Raw genomic sequence first — 20,183 nt, 5'->3', positions numbered from 1 at the left:
TAAACAGAAGTAAAATTTTAGCTGCAGTAATTGAGTTGCATATCTCATACATTGAAAAAAGAAAACAAGCAAAAGTATAGTTAAGAGGCTATTGGTAAAATCTTTTGAAAGCAGATGAAAAATAAGATCTGATATGAGTAATAAACATTAGTGTTCTGTGATCACTTCGCGTTATTCCTTATCTGATTCATAGTGATACAATTATGTATGTTTATATATAATGCATTTATATTATTTGATATCAAAATTTCATTTCCTGTTCTTTGGGGGTCTGCCTTCCATTACAGGAAATACAGCACTCCTTAGAAACTGGAAGGACAGCTGATCACTTCGTGCTTGCCCTGTTTTTTATTCTGTCCCATAATAAGTACCTACTATTAACCACTGCTCAAAACAGATTATTGGGCTAAATGGACCTTTCATGTGGTCAGTTACAGTTATTTTTATGTTCTTACAATTTTCATGGAACAATTTCTTAAATAGATAAAAATCTTCCGATACTGATCACTTCATGACAGTTCTTTTTAGCTTGTGTACGTCATCATGAATAAGAGCTTGGTCTAGATCACTTAATGGAAAGACAATATAACATTACAACACCATCAAAATTAATAAGGTCGTTGTGTAAGAGAACTGACACTTGTTGATTTAGATACCTTAGATATTGAGATGTTCTAGGATGCAGAAAGAAAGAAAGCAACGTTAATGGTAATGCTATTTTTAAGAAATCATCAGGTCAAAGGAAACCTTTGATTTGCTGATTTCCCAAAGTGGATCTTAGAGAAGAAAGGAGTATTCCTTTCTGAAGAGAAAACTACTACCCGTGTGCATGATTTTATTCCCTTGTGTAAATAAATGACTGTGATTAATGAAACACTGTAACTACACAGTCAGGTACTAGTCAAAAAAAGTCTGGAAATTTGTGCTCAAGCAGAAAATTAGTCTCTCAATATTAGCAGAGGAATTTACATGGAAATTGTAATAAAGATAAGTCTTGGGATCTTAGTGTAATATAATCAGAAATGAATTTATCCCATAGATATTATGCAAACTGTCATTGGTAAATACATACAGCATGAGAAATTATAGTCTGCAGGAGTTCAGATCTGTGGGGTGTGGCTTATCATCAGCTCAGATTAGGCAACAGTAGGAAATTTGTAATTCATGGAATAAATCAATAAAACCATGACAGTTTCTCAATAGGAGAGTGGCTCAATATCAACTGTGGCTGTTCCTGAGCCTAGAGCCTAGGAAAAAAATAACAAGTACCAGTATGTATCAGCTGGCTTTCTATATTTTTCCAAAGATTGGAATCTTTGGATTGGCCATTGCTGGCAACAGGACCCAGGCATGACCTATTTGTCTAACTCACATTAATTGCTTTAATGTTCTAAAATCTCTAGGTATATGTTTACAAAAAGTGTGTGTGTGTGTGTGTGTGTGTGTGTGTAAAGTTTGGCATCAAAGTTTTTAAACACATTTAGCGTACCTGGAATTCTTTAAAAAGGAAGATTGCAAGTATTAAAATGTTGGTAATGCCTCAAGTATTTTTATTTGCTAATCCATTTTTTTATAGATTTAGGATTACCTGGTGATTGCTTTTTGGCTTTGTTTCTTTTTGTTGAAGTATGATGCATGATACAACCTGCAATTTACTTTTCTAAAAACAGGTGATTTTATAATAAAGCTATAAAATCACACATTTTTTGTAAAAATGTGTTGCTTGTTGCATCAGAAAATATTACTGCATGCTGCCCTGTATTTTGTAACCTTTGGTTTATGCAGGAATATGCTGAATTTCAGTATCGGAGGAGGCACAGGCAGCGTCGACGCGGAGACATGCACAGTCTGCTGAGTAATACTCCAGATCCCGATGACCCCAGTGAGAGTACATTAGGTACGCTCCTGCCTGGGGCTGTTTATTCTCTCTTGCTGCTTCAGAGGTTGCTAATAGCAACCACAGTGTCTGTTCTTCTTTGGATGCACTTTAAACGAGTTTCAAATATATCATTATATTTTACAGAATGCAATGTTAAACCTTATTCTTGCTCTTTTGTATGCGATTTTAGAAGAGCTGCTGACTTAAACTGTGGCTGTTGCACTTTTTAAAGAGTTGTGCATTGATATTCCCAGTAACAAGTCCGTAGCTATTTAGAGCAGGTTTGCTTTCCTGAAGAAATTTTGAAAAATGCATATTTCATATGCTAGTCTTATCTATGTACCAGCTTTTTTAATGCAAATTAAAAGAACCAGTTGTGCCTAGAGTCTAGACAAGATTCCCTCTGCTACGGGACTGCTGGATGATAGCCATAAGACTGTATTACAAAACCCTGCTCAGAAACTCCTGCATTGGCCAAGTACTGGAGACAAGTTGGCATGAGCTATGACTGCCAGCATGCTGTTCTCCCAGGCAGAGCTATGCTAGCAGTGAAGTAAGGTCACTGTCACTTGGCTCTCTGTGCTGTCTGTGTCCTGCCAGGAGCCTTTGCAAAGGTACAAAAATAGCTCCAATCCAAATGGTCTTCTGATTCTGATTCTTCAGAGCTTCCAGGTGTGTGCTTCACTTCTAAGCCAGGCTGCAAAATTCTCATCTCTGTGTCTTATGAATTTAAGCCCTATAGCTTATATTTTATTAACAAGGAGAAAAATTAACAAATACATTCTTTATTTTAGAAACAAGAAAAAGTATTCTGGTGAACTTTGGTCTTTCACTATTGCAAGTAAAATGCAAAACCATCTTACTAGTTTGAGAACTAGAATCTGACTAAACACTTGGGTATTTAGTGACAGTGCACACTGTTAACAGAGAGAATTAGTTTGTCTACTGTGTTTCCCTTTGAGTTTTGAAGTGGAAAATTCCATTTTTCAAATTCAGAGTAGTTATTTTCATTACAGAGTAATTTTTTTTGCAACAGCATTTTATTCCTATTTTTTGTTAGTTGCTTTAAGAGGACAGTGATGTTAGTGATTGCTGACATATACACTAACTCTGAGCTCTGCTCTTAACTGTACTGCAGTGTTACAGTAAAAATTAATATAGTGTTAGCATTACAGATGAGTCGTTGTCTTTGCGAGAACAGAATGGGACAACACCAGTTTTAAGCCCCCTGCAAATGAATTCCAGGGTGTCTCCTTTGCTTAAAATAAATTGTAAGCTCTAAATCACACTGAATTTCCATAGTGTCTTTCAGGCCAGTATCTAACTAATAGCAGAAAGACACTGAAAATTGGATATTAGTGAGGACATGCAGAGTGTCAAACAAAGAGGCAAAAGGACAAAACCAAACCCATATACTTGAGATTGAGTGCATGCTGGCAAAAATTTCCAAAAGGAATTGTAGAGACAGATCATGATAGGTGGCAGATTGAGAAAGAACACAGAATGCAGGTTGGACAAAGAGTCGATGTGCAGTATTTTTCAGGACTTTCCATAATTCATGTACATGCTTTGGAAGCATTTTGCTCCTCCTGCCAATGAGCTTATGCTGCTGACAACGTAGCACATTCTTTCGGAGGGTGAAAGAATGCTATTGAGAGTAGAAAGGCACAAATGAAACAGACAGCATTGTTTTGTCTCCATATAAGAGTTGGTGGAAAATGAGTGGTTTTGGATAATTCAGTTCAGAGTGAATAAAAGACCGAAATTACACAACTAGAACCCAAAAGGAAGGGAAGAGATTGTTTCAGTAAATAATGGTGAAGGCATTCTTGCTTGTTCTTCAAATGTATTTGTTTGAATTGCCCGTACAGACACTCAGGAAGGTGGCAGTAGCAGAAGACATGGCACTTCCATGGTGAGTTCAGCTTCTATGGGTATTCTGCACAGCTCTTCACTTCATGACTATACCCCTGTCAGTCGCTCTGAAAACCAGGATTCTCTGCAGGTATCTCCCCTAATCTCTTCTCCATTCCCTCTGTTCTGCTTGCTACCTTCTGCTCTGCTTTTCTGTGTCATTTTGTCTCTGCAAATTTTCTTAATTCTTCGATGAGAAAGGGAGAATCTAGGACAACAACTTATACATTCTCACTGGTAAGAATTGTTGAATGATTGTTATTGTCATGATAATTAGCTTTTAATTTGTTGGCAACTGTGTCAGTAAAAAATGATTCTGATAAATCACTTGTCAGTTAATCATAGATGAGACCAAATTGCTTTTAGTCCAAAATGTATTACAACATGAAAGTTTTATTCTAAAAGCAATCTTATGTATTTCAACAGGCCCTGAGTTCTTTGGATGAAGATGACCCAAACATCCTGCTAGCTATTCAGTTGTCATTACAAGAATCTGGCTTAGCCATAGACGAAGAAACTAGAGACTTTCTGAATAATGAGGCCTCTTTAGGAGCAATAGGTACCTCTTTACCTACAAGACTGGACTCTGCTCCCATAAGTATAGATAACCCAAGAGCTGCTTTGAGCAGCTCTGAGCTGTTAGAACTCGGTGACAGCCTGATGAGACTAGGGGCAGGCAGCGATCCTTTTTCAGCCGATCGACTTCATTCACACGCCTGCAGCGATACAAGAGGTGGATTATACTCAACATCTAGTGATGCTGATTCCAGTAGTCAAGATCCCAATACCAATGAAAATCTTCTTGGAAATATTATGGCCTGGTTTCATGACATGAATCCACAGAGTATTGCTCTGATCCCTTCAACAAGTACAGAAACGGATGAGGATTCACAGCAACCCAGTACTGAAGATGGGTCAGCAGGGCAGGCAAATGTTAGAGACACAGGGTTGGAACTTCAGGAAGAGCACGCGCTATTTGAGGATGCACTCAAAAACGAAGGCAGAGGAACGCAAACAGAGGAAGGCGCTTCTGAAGAAACCATTATTCCAGGTGAAACAGTTTCACAAGGTAGTGATAATACCAGGGAAGTAACAAGCACCCTGGATGCTTCAGGAGATGCTTCAAATCAGACTCCTCAAACCTCAAGTGAATGGATTGAACGTGTGCATCTGGTATGAACAAAAACTAAATCCGAAGTAAACGAATGGCAGTGACAGATGGTACAGTATGTGGAGTAAGCATTATGGAGGCTTTGATCCACATAACTACAGCTCAGTTGTAACCACTGACATAACAACGGATATTTAGAGGTTCTCTTGAATTGTAGTTCTTTGTAATAATGTGAACCTTTCAAGGAATATCCTTTGCATTTAATTTGGTAGTACTTGCCTCTTTGCTCTCAAGAAAATGGAATAAGTAGGTTGTATTCCACATTCCTAATACAAGGCAGCATCTGTTTAGCCTTAGGTTGATGATCCTTAACTTTAAAGTTTGGATTAAAGGCTTACACTGATTATTTTGGTTGTTTTTCCTAAGAAATAGTTTATTCCTGGGGTTTTTTTGGTTTTTTTTTTTGTTTGTTTGTTTTTTTTTTTTTTTTTTTTGGAACTCATTCTTTCACCAAAATAACATTTAGCAGTTTATTTGCTGTTTTTGTTTTGTTTTCCATAACCTTTCCTTACTCATTTGTCATTTTTGTTAGCAGTGTGAACTGAGGTATTTAATGCTTCTCTTTAGTACTGCTCCAGGAACAAGTTTTAGGGGATATTCCTTCACATTAAAATCAAAGATTTTTTCATGTCTATTTACAGTCCAAACGTGCCAAACTGTGAATAGTTAGCTGGCAGTAGCCTGATCAAACAGGGCAGTGTTACTCTATCAAACTAATCCCACAATTCTTAGCAGTGAAAGAAACCACTGGGTAGCATTGCTTCTCTAAATTTAACTGGCATGTGTTGCCATGGTGACTGCATTTAATCAAATGTAGCCTGTATCTTAAGTTAATAAAACCTAATGCTGCTGTTAAACAGTTATTTTAAATATTAAAATACAGTCAATTAGCAACAGCTATGCTGTATTTTAAGAGACACTTTAATGGAAGTGCAATCATAGTTCTTTGTTTTCATAATTCTACAAAGCATTCTATGCACTGATAGTGCAATTACTTTTAATGATAACATTTTATAAAAATATAGGAATACAGGATTTTCATATATTAGCCAGTCCCACAGTTAAAGTTCAGATAACAGATTCTGCTCAACATGTTACGGTGCCTTTGCCAAACCCAACTGGATAGTTGCCACAGTTAAACAAGTAATTCAATTTCAGTGTCTGTTCTGGAGTAACTATGCTATTAATTGCAAAGACCTCCATACAACCACCCATGGCCTTGCCTTTACAGTAAATAACTAAATGTTTAATCAGTGTTTTTGCGTAAACAAAACACTGCTAGGTATTTGTTCAATTGCACAATATTCATTTGCTGTGTGATTACTGTTTAGTGTTAAAAAAAAACACACACACAAAAAAACCCTTCCTAGTCGTTGTACCGTGAAAATAAAAAAATACTGGTTTTAGATTTGCTTAAAAGCATCAATCTACAGTTAGTGAGATACAATGGTACAGTATGTAATTACAACTAGAGTAAGTTGTTGAAATGGCTGTTTTAATTACATATAATCAAACCTTTTCATAACACAAGCAAATTACATACACTCCATTTTAAGTTTTGCTTAACTGTTACCAGAAATTTCTTGATATGATATAAAAGTTTATTACTACTGAGTGTGTATAGGCAAGTGTCATGATAGCAAAGTTTATGTATTGATTACTGTGAGTTCAAGTGAGTGTTTTGAATTCATGCAAATCCTGCTTTTGAACCTTGCAGTCACAAGGTTCGTATTAGTAAAAAATGAAGTAAGAATATTTTACCCTTACCCCTTAAGAACCTAGATCATTTTGCAAGCATCTTTAGAGAGAATGGAATAGAATAGTCTCAACTCATTTACCAGCTTTTCCTCTAGCTGCCCCTTTCCTGACATAATGACGAACTTTTGGACATCTTTGCAAAATACCTATTTAAAATTGTTCTACGGTATAAAATCCTTCAATTAAAGCAGTTCTTTGTGAACTGTCAACATGAATTGGTCTGAAAGTTGTTTAGCTCACATAGCTTCCTTGAATTTCTGGATAGGAAGATTCTCACAAAGATTGTGTGTATTGCATTGAGATGTCTTGCAAAGCTACAGTAAGATACGTTAAGAGTGCTCTCTGTGAAGATAGTGAAGTTTGTGGGTTCTGGTTTTTTGTAATTTGGTTAGGTTGTGCAGTATATTCATTGTTTCCGTGTTACTCTTACGAGCATGAAATTAGCCTATTAAATTTGTATTTTCTTGGTACTTATTTTAACACCATAGTCATTGACTTTACAATTCAAAAATAAAGTTTGGCAAGACTATTTTGTAAACCTGTTAATTTTATAATGTAAAAAATTACTCTAACCTTGAATTGTTATTTGCACTTTCATAGTCTATACTTGATACATTCCCACTTTATATACAAGTAGGATACTACAACCATGTAGATGTTTGGCCAAATGAATGCTGTTAATAATATGTAAAATTCTTTGATTAAACATTTATTACTTAAACTAATTCCGTTCTGTCTTATCTCATCTTAGACTTACTGTAGCAGATTCTCAAGACTGATGATAGTTTTTAGGATACATTTGGTCCCAAGCCAGAATAGCAGGGGACCATAACAGTAAGATGAATGTTTTGATTTGAAAGTATAAGGTACCTATTATATTCATTAAGCTTTGAAAACCTAAAGTAGACAATTTCACTTTACTTGCCACAGCCATATTGTGCACATGTTTTTGTAAGCTGTAATGCCCGGTCAGTAAAAATAGTGGTGCTGAAGAATATGGAGGGGTGGTACTAATCCTTGAGGAAGATAGCATGAATTAGTGGAACTGACAGCTTATGATGCTGAAGCCTGAATGCTGCATAGAACACAAAATGTGGAAACTGATCTGTTTGATCAAGGAAAACTCGGTGGTCTGAGAAGTGCTCCTGAATTGTGCCATATCCAATCTCTGTTGTTAGCAGGAAATTCCAAACTGTCCAAACAAATATTAAACTATTCTGTTCTTTGTTACAATAATTTAATTAGCTTCTTGAAACAAACATGCCAAGATACAGGAGAACTTCTAAAATCCAGTGCACAAAGTTGGATTAGTCACTGCAAGGCACTTCTCATCACCTGCTGTGGTGTCGCTCAGTATGCTGCAATTAGCAAAAGAAAATGAGTTTTACTAAGACATTGAGTGTTTTTATTTTTTCCTAATAGCAGCTAGAACATACTAGTAGATATTCAAATTTAAGACACAGTTTCAGAGGTGTTCAAATCACATGCTTCAAAACCAAACACCCCTACAGCCCAGTTTCAGAGCTCTCTGTGTCAAAACTGACTTCACAATTGCATTTTCCTCCTCTTCCCTCCCAGCACAAACATCATCCCACTGTAGTACTCACAGGGGCTGATAAGAATGGAATCCAAATACAGATACAATGATAGCCAGTTTCTTTACTGAAAATGTCCTACACAATCCTTTTAATATTACACAATGTAGTGATTATTGTCCTTATTACTCTTCTGCATATCAGACAGATCTAGACACTTGAAAGCCATAGGGAAGCCAGTGGTAATGCAAAACCGAGTGTCATTTCTAACCTTTGTTCCTTTTAACTGAAGAGTAAAGCACAAAATGTGCACAAAAAGGAGGAGGTAGATCCCCTGCTAGCACTGCATGAGATGGGTTTTCTGCCAGTCTTTGTACAATGGTAAAGGAATGAATGAAAACTTAACTTTCTGCAGTGATATGTGTGCATTCCAATTCAAAACTGTGCAATAATAGAATTTGTATTGTTCTCCAAATATATAACAACATGAAACATTTCAAGTCATTCATAAAAGATTTACTGAAAATAGAACAATGAAGTGAAAAAATATTTCCAGTAAACTGCAAAGCTTTTTTTCTCCCAAGTTTTCATAGACACAGAGGCCGTTGTTGCCAGGATGGTGTTATTTTAAAATTAAGCAGGTCTTCATCTTTACAGAACTCCTTTCTGCAGTGACATATGCAATTCAGAAGAATTTTGCATGTTTTCTTTTCTTGTTAAATCATTTGCATGGATGTACAGATACGTGGAATGTTTATGAGACAAACAGTCACAAAATGATTTAATGTGAACCCACCACCTTCCAGGGCTGCAGAGAGGCTGCAACTGCACAGCTCCTCAGAAACAGGTTCTTGTGCATAGTTCCATGCTGTGCATAAAACTAGAGTCTTGGGAGGACTTCAGCACAGCTTTAACCTTTCAAGCACCACTACATCTCAAATCCTCAGTAAGTTTGGCCAGAACACTCATGTGAATTTATGGGACCCAGCAATAATTCAGCAAGTGGCTCTACCTAAAACCTAGCAGGCAGTGTCCCTCCAGCACAATTCCTGACAGAGCTAACACAGCAAGCAGCATGCTTGAGTGTAACAGCAGTGTATGCATGCACTTGACTCTTACAGCCTGGTAATCATCAAGAAATCAAAAACTCACATGGGACCATGAGTTCTCAATCGGAAGGTTTTTGAGTAAAGGTTTGAAACCCAGATTTTCCACGCCCCCAAACATTTCTTTGATCATAAGGCTATCTTGGATTGTAACGCTGAGTTTCCATTCTGTGTCATACAGATGCACAGAGGCTTAAACTGGAGATAGTACAAAACTATGTGGAGCAGTTTTGGACATTCACATGGACAGGTTGGGTGACAGAGCAGTGAAGGACTCAGCATTTGCAGCCTTTGATTGGCCCTGGAATTGGTTTTCTTAGTGTTTATGTTCTGAAAGCCTTTCCTGGGGAAACTACTAGGGCAGGCTTCGAGAATAAACCCTGGGCAGTGTAGCAGAGTGACAAAAAAGTGCAGATGAGGACACAAAGAAATGGGGGCAATGGAGTGGGTGCCTACCCCAGAGAAAAAGTTCATCTAAAAACACATGCAGTGAAAACCACAAGTAACCTGTTCAGTGCAACAGATGGAACAGGACAAACAGATATCTTATTTTTGAAATCTAAGTGTAATAAACAAGTAATGGTAAATAACTGGATCTGCTTTACATTTAGTATGAGGTCTTATCCAACTGCCCCATCTCCTTTATATTTTTCCACTAACAAATTAAATAGGAAGTCTTTATAATTAAGATAATTTACATGCACAGTAGAAATGTGCCTTCAGGAATCGGTGTTGACTTGCAGCTGTTGTACTGACTTATAGTAGAGGCATGGAAGTATTCCTTAACAGCAAACATGCATAAAGACAATGAATGAACTTCCCTTGTCACAATTACCAGTAGTACCTACTTCTCACAGTGCAAAGAATAATAAAAGTCCCAAGTGAGGCTGCACCCAAGGATCACATTATTCCATCAGCAGTTTAAAGGCTAAAAACCAAGACCAGAGAATTGTTACTAGAGCCACAATTCAACCTAACCAATTCAAGTTCTGTTCAAAGATCCCAGCTGTTTGGATGAAGCAGATATGTAAAGATATGTAAAGATAACCAGTTAAGCAAGAAACCTGTACTACAGGATTCCCATTTCCAAGAAGACTCGGTGGTGAAAAGGTAGCACCCTGTTCCAAAAATAAGTCCTAAGGGCCTGAAGACAACTGCAGAAGTACTTCTGTTAAGAAGTGCATTTTCACTATTCTTGTATCACAGAAGCATTCTCAAGAAGAACTATAGCAGTTTGGGAGTCAGACTTAACATACTCTTCAAGAACGAGGTATGTGTCTAAGTATTATCTCTACCACTGCCACGTGCCTTAGGCCAGAACTCAGCGACCTCAGAAAAATGGGGCTGGTTCTTGGCTCCACCACGCTTTTGAATGAGGAATTAAGACCTACATGTTGCTAAGACATACACATGCTATTCATGTGAGTAATAATTCTCCAATACATTTCAAGAATAGCATCCCTTATAGCTAAGGTAATTAAGAGAAAAAAATGGCCTCATAAGAGAGCTAAGGAGCATATGAACCTTAGCACGGGACCATGTGGAAACACAGACTGCACCAGTCAGCAGGCATGTCCAATTACATGCATTCACAGCACAAATATTTCCAGACCAGCCCTCCAGGTGCATCCTCTGCAGAGTGATACAACGTTGTAATAAAGGATTCTTCATATAGGAGCCAGCAGATACAGGAAGCTAAGAGGAAGCAGTGCAATTAAATTACTGCAGAATAATTAAACTGTGTAAGCAGGAGATGCATGGAGCATATGCGGATATGCAGCACTTCCAATAATTAATCATCACCATCTGAAAGCTCTCAGGACCGGTGGTCAGGATGCACTCAGCCAACTCCAGGTGGAGCTTACATTTTGCTCCTGGTTCTTTGCTTGTCCATGGGCGAAGTTAGGGCAGAGGTGGGTTTTGATGGCTCCAAAGAGCTCAGCCAAGAGAGCACTTCTCTTTTGCTGAGGCTAAAATAAAGTAGAAGAAGGTGAGAGTATGTGATAATGTGGTAATAGATGTAATCCCCAGCTTCAGCTAAATTTATGCTGTGCAAAATCCAGCCACCTACATTAGGTATTTCCAACTTAGAAGCCACAGCCCAATACAACCCACTTCAGCTTCAGTGAGCCTGGTTCTACTAAGGGGAATCTAGAAACAAATAAAGATGCTTAAAGATTAGAATCACCTTTGCCAAATTTGGAATCCTAGCAAGGGGAACAGAGGAAGAGGGATTTTAGAAAGTCCTGAGCCCCTTCCCTCTGCACCGGGAGTTCAGCAACTCTCCCATCACATTTCAGCCATTGCTTTTCCACCCCCCTCAGCCCAGGTAGGGGGCGGTGGGACAGCCAGAGCAGCCCCCAGCTCTCTGTGCTGCTGGTTCTGAGGGCCCCTCAGAGGCCACGTGCAGAAGGTGATCCCAAGTCCCACCTCAGGCTGTCATTCTATGCAGGCAGACCCCTGTGAGTTATGCCCATCAACTACACAGCTGTTCCCATAGCACACAGAGTGAAATTCCCTGTTTTACATGAAAGAGTGACGGGGTTTCAGCAGGATCCTTTTCCTCAACAACAAAAAAACGTTGCAGAAAATAGTTCACAGGCAAAATCAATTTAATTTGCATCGAGGCAGGTTTAAATGAAACCTAGCAGCTCCCACACTCCAGAACCAAGCCCTGCCACAGAATTTCTCAGGCTGGAAAAAGCTTTAAAGATCATCAAGTCCAACCTCAACCTAACCATACCACCCAAACTCTAAGAGCCCTCCCCTAAATCACATCCCTGAGCACTGCATCCAAACGGTTTTTAAACACATCCAGGGGTGGTGACTCAACCACCTCCCTGGGGAGCCTATTGCAGTGCTGAACAACCCTTTCTGTAAATAAGTGCTTCCTATATCCAACCTAAACCACCCCTGGCACAACTTGAGGCCATTTCCCCTCGTCCTGAACAGCCCACTCCCCTTCCTCCCGTTTTCCGCCGCCCCGCGCCGTGCCGTGCCGCCCCCCAGCGGCGGTACGGAGCGGCGGCCCCGCCCGCAGCAGAAGGCAGGGCCCGGCCGCGCTCCTCCCGCCGCGCCGCCACGCAGCGACGTCCGCCGCCGGTGGGGAGGGGCCGGGACCGAGGCGGGCCCGGCGGTGGCGCCGCGTTCCCCCGTGTCGCTGCCGGGGCCCGCGGGCCCCGCCGCCGGCCGCAGGATGCCGCTGGGGCTGAAGCCCACGTGCAGCGTGTGCCGCAGCACGTCCTCCTCCATGTGGAAGAAGGGCGGGCAGGGCGAGATCCTGTGCAACAACTGCACGGCCCGCTCCGCCCCGCCGGGGCCCGCCGCCTTCGCCACCACCTCGGCCGCCGCGCAGCACAGCAACGGCGGCGGCGGGGGCGGCGGCGGGAAGCAGGTGAGCGCCGGGCTGCGGGCGGGGCGGCTCCGCCGGCGTTCCCGCCGCGTTTACCCCTCCGTTCCGTTCCCCCCCCCAGAGCAAGCAGGAGATCCACCGGCGGTCCGCGCGGCTGAGGAACACCAAGTACAAGTCCGCGCCCGCCGCCGAGAAGAAGGTTTCCACGAAGGGCAAAGGCAGGAGGCACATCTTCAAGCTGAAGAACGTAAGGCGCTGCCGGGGCTGTCCGCTCGGGCGGGGCGGGCGGGCCCTGCGGGATGCTGCCCGGGCTGGCGGCCCGGCTCCGGTGTGCGTCTGTAAAGTACGGACGTCTGCGGCTCCTTTCCCGTGTTTCCACATTGTCTGCGATTCTCCGCCAGTATGTCGGCGTCTGAAAAGGGCGAGAAATCCCACCCCGCAGTTCTCTTGCTCTGCTTTAATGCTCTTCCTCTTCCATCTGTGTTGTTTCCCCAGCCCATCAAGGCTCCCGAATCCGTATCCACCATCATTACCGCGGAGTCGATCTTCTATAAGGTATGACCCGTGCAGATCTGCCCGCCAAAAGGTGCCTCCAGTTTCAGAAGTTACCAGGAAGGCAGCAGGAGGTGCTCACAGAGCTGTGCTTCCCTGCCCAGCAGCGTGCAGGGTTCTGCTCCGCCTCTCAGTGCTGCATGTCGTGAGGTCCCACAGGAGCCCACCTAGTCACCCTTGTCACGTTGTGTTCATCAGAGAAATGGCAGCCAGTCCTGCTCCCACCTGGGCTGTGTGCAAGCGGTTTCACGCGCCCTGGTAGCAAGGTGCAACCAGCCGCTGCAGTTTAGGCAGTGTTTGGACTGTGCTTTGAAATAGGGTTTGAAATTTGGGTGGCCCTGTCTGGAGCCAGGAGCTGAACTGCTTGATCCTCTCAGGTCCCCTTCTAGTATTCCAGTCTCGATAGTGCAGACACTGCGTTGTGTTGCAGGATGTTGTTATGACACCAAGTGATGTTGCTCTTGCTGTGCAGCATCATGCACTGACTGAGCACCGTGTAACATCTGGCCTTAGCAGGAGGTGACTGTATTTTGGGACAGCTTTGCACACAGATAAGTGAACTTCTTTGTATGCAGAAAGCTGCTTTCCCTGCACGTACAGGGCGATTGCTGCTATTATTTTTTATGGAAAGTGGCATCATTCTCTACTGGCATAACAAAACCATCACTGCTGTGCAGATGGGAGATGTAGTGGTGGTGGGAAGGGGAGATGCAGAGCAACTGAGAACTGGTTCTTTGAAGGTGGGTGAGGCCTGGCTGCTTCTGTGGCATTTGGCAGGCAGAGATGGTGAGGAATTACCTGTAGAGCCTCAAAAACAGTTCAGGGACTGAACTCAAGATTCCAGACATTAGGTGATTGTGCACAGGTCGTGCTGGTGACTGCTCAGGTGTGACAGTGCTCTGGTTCATGCCACCTTTCATTGCATGTGGGAAAACTATGGCTGTATTGAGATTGGGGTAATTTGAGATAGTGTAAGCACATGATATTTAACATATGAATCAGAGTGAAGCTTTTGAAATCTGATTGATTTGACTTTCATTTGTGTGCCTTCTAGGGTGTGTACTACCAAATTGGAGATGTTGTTTCGGTAGTTGATGAGCAGGATGGCAAAACATACTATGCCCAGATCCGTGGATTTATTCAGGACCAATACTGTGAAAAGAGTGCTGCGCTAACATGGCTCATTCCTACGCAAGCCAGCCCCAAAGACTGCTTTGACCCTGCATCCTATATCATAGGTAATCTCTAAGCCTTCATTTAATATGACTGCTTACGTGTTCCCAAACTAATGCAGAGTTGTAACTTTTAGGTGAACTTCTTTGGTTTGTCATGGTCTTTTATGTAATTCCCACGTTTTAGACCCTAATCCTGTAAGCATTTAGTATACTTGAATACTTTTTTAAATTCATATATGTGAGCAGCACTGCTGCATTGAGTGGGATTGTTTACTTTCTTGTGCTCGCAGGCACAATTACAGTCTTATAACTTTAAGGATCAAATTACTACTCCACAGATAGAAATGAAGTTATAATGACATAAACTAGATGTGCCAGTCCAAGCTGTTTCTTCTGAAGTGACCAGAATTAGCTGATTTTAATTTTGGATATATAAAGTACATCGTGTGTGAGCACTGGCATAGAGAGTGTTCTGCAGCTGATTAAGAAGTAGTAATAAATTGAGTAAATCCTTCTGACAGGCAGGCACAAATTGGATCTATTAAGAACATGTTCTTCAAATGGGGAAAAAAATCAACACAACAGAAATAAGAAGGTTTCTCACTGGTGCTGTAGCCTCAAATACTATGCAAAGTAGTTTTTTTGGTAGGGCACATTCTATGAGGGATGTTGACTTTTGTTGTGTATTATATTGTCTGGGACTTTCCACTTTCATGCCTTTAAAATTTGTATTTGAAAAACATTATTTTTTTTCATAGGACCAGAAGAAGATCTCCCAAGGAAAATGGAATATTTGGAATTTGTTTGTCATGCACCTTCAGAATATTTCAAATCTCGATCATCTCCCTTCCCTACTGTTCCTACAAGACCAGAGAAGGGATATATATGGACTCATGTAGGACCTACTCCTGCAATCTCCATTAAAGAAACTGTTACTAATAATTTATAATTTTTTAAAGGAACACTTTGGACCAGTTATTTTCAATATATTCTCAGGTCTGCAAATCCCATAGGAGAAGTTTAAAAAAAAAAAAAAAAAAAAAAGGATAAAATGTTCTGTTTACTTTATGGATTTATGTATTTATTTTAAAATACATCTCATCTTTAAAATTGAAGTTGTTTCTTTTTCCCCTTGTTATATATTGTAGCCATTACTGATCATTTTGGGATAATCCACAAAGTTTCATATCCTCTTCTACTTCGATGAGCAAATCAATTGACTTCTGAACATTAACTGTAGTGTTCTTATTTTCCAGTTTCCCAGAAAATGAGTTACAAGGTGTACTTCTAATTGTGCAGCACCTTGGATGCCTTTTTCATGGAATCACAGAACATCCCAAGTTGGAAGGGACCCACAAGGGTAATCAAATCCAACTCCTGGCTCCACACAGCATCATCCAAAAATCAAATCACATATTTGAGAGTGCTGTCCAAACACTCATGGAACTCCAGCAGCCTGGGGCTGCGCCCACTGCAGCCTGTTCCATGCCCACCACCCTCTGGTGCAGACCCTTTCCCTGACCCCCAGCTGCCCCCCCCCCGACACAGCTGCATGCCGTTCCTTACCCCTCCACTCCCTGTGAGGAGCTGCAGCTGCCATGTGGCTTCCCCTCAGCTCCTGTGCTCTGGGCTGAGCAAACTCAGCTGCTCGTCATACATCTTGCCTTCTGGACCCCTTGTAGGCCTCTTTGTACCCCTCCTTTGGACATTCTTAAACAGTTTCATGTCCTTCTTATGCTGTGGCACCCAAACTGCACCCAGTGCTGGAGGAGAGGCTGCACAGCTCAGAGCAGAACAGCACAACCCCCTCCCTTTGCCCAGTGGTGGTGCTGAGCTTGCTGCACCCCAGGCTATGGTTGGCCACTCTGGCTGCAGGGCACACTGCTGCCTCATTTTTAGCTTGCCATCAACCAAGCTTGATTTGGTTAACGGTGACAGAAACTTTATTTCTTAAACTCATAAATACCCAAAATAAATTCATAAACAAACAGTTGTGGATGCAAACTTGATCAGTGATGCAGTAACTAGTTTTCTGTTGTGCTCATTTTTTTTCTTCAGACTAAAGCCTATCAGCCACATGGCTGTATTCTTAGCTGTCACCTTCTAAGGGACTTTTTTTCAGCCCCATGGGCCTAAGTAACTTTCTGCTAAATGTTGTTTATATATGAGGATACCTTTCTTACAAAGCTGAATGCAGATTTAAAGCCTGTTATTTGGGTTTGTCACCTTGCTTCCTCCCACTGGAATATATCCTTTTTTCTTGAGTAAGGCAATACTGACATACAATTTGAACTGTACATTGTTATAATTTGTGTACATTTTTGCAGTCTTTGCAGTTAACAATGATAAGAAAAATAATCCTGAATTCAGATTAAATATTTGCTCAGGAAAAGAAAATAAAGACAGTTTTATATATATATGTTATATATATATGTTAGTTTATATACTAATAGTCTCAATAGAGTAATGAAAACATTTAAGCGGTTGAAACAGAAAAATACCGAATACTGAACTACTGGTGTTAAGAGCTTTCTGCACAGACTGTTCTACAAGCCAGTCAGCTCAAAGCACTGTGATGTGCTTAGGCAGCCTGAATTCCTGAGCTTCCTGCTGTCTGTGAGAGACAGGGAATGTAGGGGGCCTCCTCAGAGGCAAGACTTGGCATTTTTTGGCTGTCTGGTGTGGTCCCGGATGAGTGGAGGAAGGGTCACGTCACTCCCATTTACAAGAAAGGGAGCAAGGAGGACCCCTGGAACTACAGTCCGGTGAGTCTCACCTCTGTGCCTGGGAAGATCATGGAACAGATCATCCTGGATGACATGCTTGATCACATGAGGAAAGGGCGTGTGATCCGTGACAGCCAGCACGGCTTCACCAGAGGAAGGTCATGCTTGACCAATCTGGTGGCCTTCTATGATGGAGTGACGGCATCGGTGGACAAGGGAAAGGCGACCGATGTCATTTACCTGGACTTGAGCAAGGCCTTTGACATGGTCCCCCACCACATCCTTATCTCCAAATTGGAGGGATGTGGATTTGATGGGTGGACCACTCGATGGATAAGGAACTGGTTGAAAGGCCGCAGACAGAGGGTGGTCATCAATGGCTCTATGTCCAGGTGGAGGCTGGTAACGAGCGGCGTCCCCCAGGGGTCTGTCTTGGGACCGGTGCTCTTTAACATCTTTATCAATGACATCGATGACGGAATCGAGTGCACCCTCAGCAAGTTTGCTGACGACACCAAGCTGAGTGGTGTGGTTGACACAGTTGAAGGACGGGATGCCATTCAGAGGGACCTCGAGAAGCTAGAAAGGTGGGCCCGGGTGAACCTGATGAGGTTCAACACGGCAAAGTGCAGAGTTTTGCACTTGGGCTGGAGGAATCCCAAGCATCCCTACAGACTGGAAGGAGCGGTCCTTGAGAGCAGCCCTGTGGAGAAGGACCTGGGGGTCTTGGTAGACAAAAAACTTAACATGAGCCAGCAGTGTGCCCTTGCGGCTCGGAAGGCAAATGGGATCCTGGGCTCCATCAGAAGAGGGGTGGCCAGCAGGGACAGAGAGGTGATTGTTCCCCTCTACTCTGCTCTTGTGAGGCCCCATCTGGAATACTGCGTCCAGGTCTGGAGCCCCCAGTACAAGAAAGACAGGGAGCTGTTGGAGAGGGTCCAGAGGAGGGCCATGAAGATGATCAGGGGACTGGAGCACCTCCCCTATGAGGACAGGCTGAAAGAGCTGGGCTTGTTCAGCCTGGAGAAAAGAAGGCTGCGGGGTGACCTCATTGCAGCCTTTCAGTACCTAAAGGGAGCCTACAAACAGGAGGGGAATCAACTCTTTGAAAGGGTGAGTGACAGCAGGACAAGGGGAAATGGTTTTAAGCTGAGGGAAGGGAGATTTAGGTTGGATGTCAGGGGGAAATTCTTTACGGAGAGAGTGGTGAGGTACTGGAACAGGCTGCCCAGAGAGGTTGTGGATGCCCCGTCCCTGGAGGTGTTCAAGGCCAGATTGGATGGGGCCCTGGGCAGTCTGGTCTAGCATTAGGTGGAATGGTTGGTGGCCCTGCGTGTGGCAGGGGGGTTGGAGATTCATGATCCTTGAGGTCCCTTCCAACCCTGGCAATTCTGTGATTCTGTGATTTTCTTTGGTGGAGCTTCACGAGGTTCATGTTGGCTCATTTCTTCAGCCTACTCACGTTGCACTGAATGGCAACACAGCCATTCCTCTCCGTGCCATTGAATGCCTGCACTGTGAGCACTGAATAGATGTGAAGTCTCCACCTGTGTTCTGAAGTAAATCATCATGGCCTTCAGGTTCAAGAGAGGAAGCTGCTGATAATTATGAAATTTCATAGTCAAGAAGAGCCAGAGCAGAGTTGTTGCAGAAGTCAGTGAGGTTTACGGCACACAACGTGTAAAAGGTGATAAAGCTATTGTAGCAGAGATGCCAAATGAGTTCCAGCACTTGGAAATTTAAGGAGATATTTATGCCAGAACAGGTCTTTGTGGGGGACTTATCACATGTTGTTCTGCTGTTTTGTGCAAACAGAGCCATCTCTGCCAAAGAGGGAAAGACCTGACCAGAGAAAGTGTTTCAGAGAAAGAAAAACAAATGAGTTAAGACTATTTCTAAAGGACCATAGATGGGTCCTGCAAGGACCTACTCCCTGGTCACATGTTGTTTCACATACTTGAAAATGATTGCGACAGGGACTGGAGAGTGAAACAGCAACAACCACCACAACAACTAACAATTAACTTTTCTGGGCCTGCAAAAACAAAGGTTGGTGATAAAATACTACTGAAGACCTTCACAAAACTTGCTGACTGCACTTTGCAACTGAAATGTAATAATTGAATAGATAAATGGATAGGAATAAGAAAAGCAATTTAGTAGGCTCTGTATCTAGTGATCATTACTAATCAGACATCAAAACCTGTCTTTGATAGCCAGGCCCATGAAAACACCAGCTTTCTGCTGAACAAAATCTAAATGCTGGAAATTGGTAGAGGATAACTAGGGAAATTATTCTGTCATTATAGACATCTGTGGTGTCGCCATGTGTGTTCTGTTGAATGACTGCTTACATAAAAAAGATGCAGTAGAACTGGAAAAGTCAGTTCAATTGTGAGGATTCCTCAACACTCACCTTTGGACTGTTTGGGTGTTTCAGGAAGTCTTACAGTGACTGCACAGTTCTTAATACCCTTCTCCTGCATGCTCTGGCTTTTGGCCATTGTTGGAGGTGGGCAGCTCTGAAGGGCCAAGCTATAACACAATGCTGTTGTTCTTGTGTTGATCTAAAATGGTGCTTCTGAGTGCTGGCAAAAGAGGGAATAGAGATTAGAAAGAGGTAGAGATTAGAGAAAGAGAGTGAGAGCACATAGCACAGGGGGCTCTCAAGGTAGGACCATGTGCTCAGGGAGGAGGAGGAGGGTTACAGCAAGCCAGCAGATCTCCTCAGCAGTGGACTTGGAGCAGGTGACCTCCAGAGGTTTCTTCCAAGCTCAACCCTTCTTTGTTTCTACATCAAAGTTTTGCAAAAGATTCAAAACCAGCACTTGAACTGCAGATATTATTAGTCACCAAAAACCAAAGTTAATGTGCAGTTCCTTTTCTCAAAGTCTCTATTGCTCAAGGTGAGCCATACGGCATTATGCGTGGGCTGAGCCTGACAAGAGCCTACAGAGGAAGGACTTTGCAATACACATTCCCATAATTATCCCACAGAACTCGTCACAAGCCGTA

At 42.3% G+C, this 20,183-nt stretch overlaps 2 protein-coding genes across 5 annotated transcripts in view; both read left to right on the top strand.

The window, feature by feature from the left end:
• Positions 1-7,447, top strand: part of ANKIB1 (ankyrin repeat and IBR domain containing 1) — an 87,467-nt gene extending 80,020 nt beyond the window's left edge. For 2 of the 4 annotated variants that reach the window (XM_031614473.2, XM_090142814.1), the window contains exons 18-20: positions 1,786-1,897; positions 3,751-3,884; positions 4,220-7,447. In XM_031614473.2, the coding sequence (XP_031470333.1) occupies positions 1,786-1,897; positions 3,751-3,884; positions 4,220-4,972 (999 nt within the window). In that variant the 3' untranslated portion in view covers positions 4,973-7,447. The remainder of the gene's footprint in view (positions 1-1,785; positions 1,898-3,750; positions 3,885-4,219) is intronic. The other 2 variants (XM_090142815.1, XM_031614472.2) reach the window with 2 other exon arrangements.
• A 5,035-nt stretch (positions 7,448-12,482) lies between these two features.
• GATAD1 (GATA zinc finger domain containing 1) lies at positions 12,483-15,557 on the top strand. Its single transcript, XM_090142813.1, is given in 5 exon segments — positions 12,483-12,766; positions 12,768-12,962; positions 13,211-13,270; positions 14,322-14,505; positions 15,201-15,557. Coding segments are annotated over 5 exon segments (837 nt in total). The 5' UTR covers positions 12,483-12,559; the 3' UTR covers positions 15,392-15,557.
• The last annotated feature ends 4,626 nt before the right edge of the window (positions 15,558-20,183 follow it).

This window comes from Phasianus colchicus, chromosome 6 (genome assembly GCF_987193195.1).
Source record: "Phasianus colchicus chromosome 6, bPhaCol1.hap1.1, whole genome shotgun sequence".
Taxonomy (NCBI): Eukaryota; Metazoa; Chordata; class Aves; order Galliformes; family Phasianidae; genus Phasianus; species Phasianus colchicus.
The sequence above is the reverse complement of the archived record's forward strand: the minus strand, read 5'-3'. Positions and strand labels throughout refer to the sequence as shown.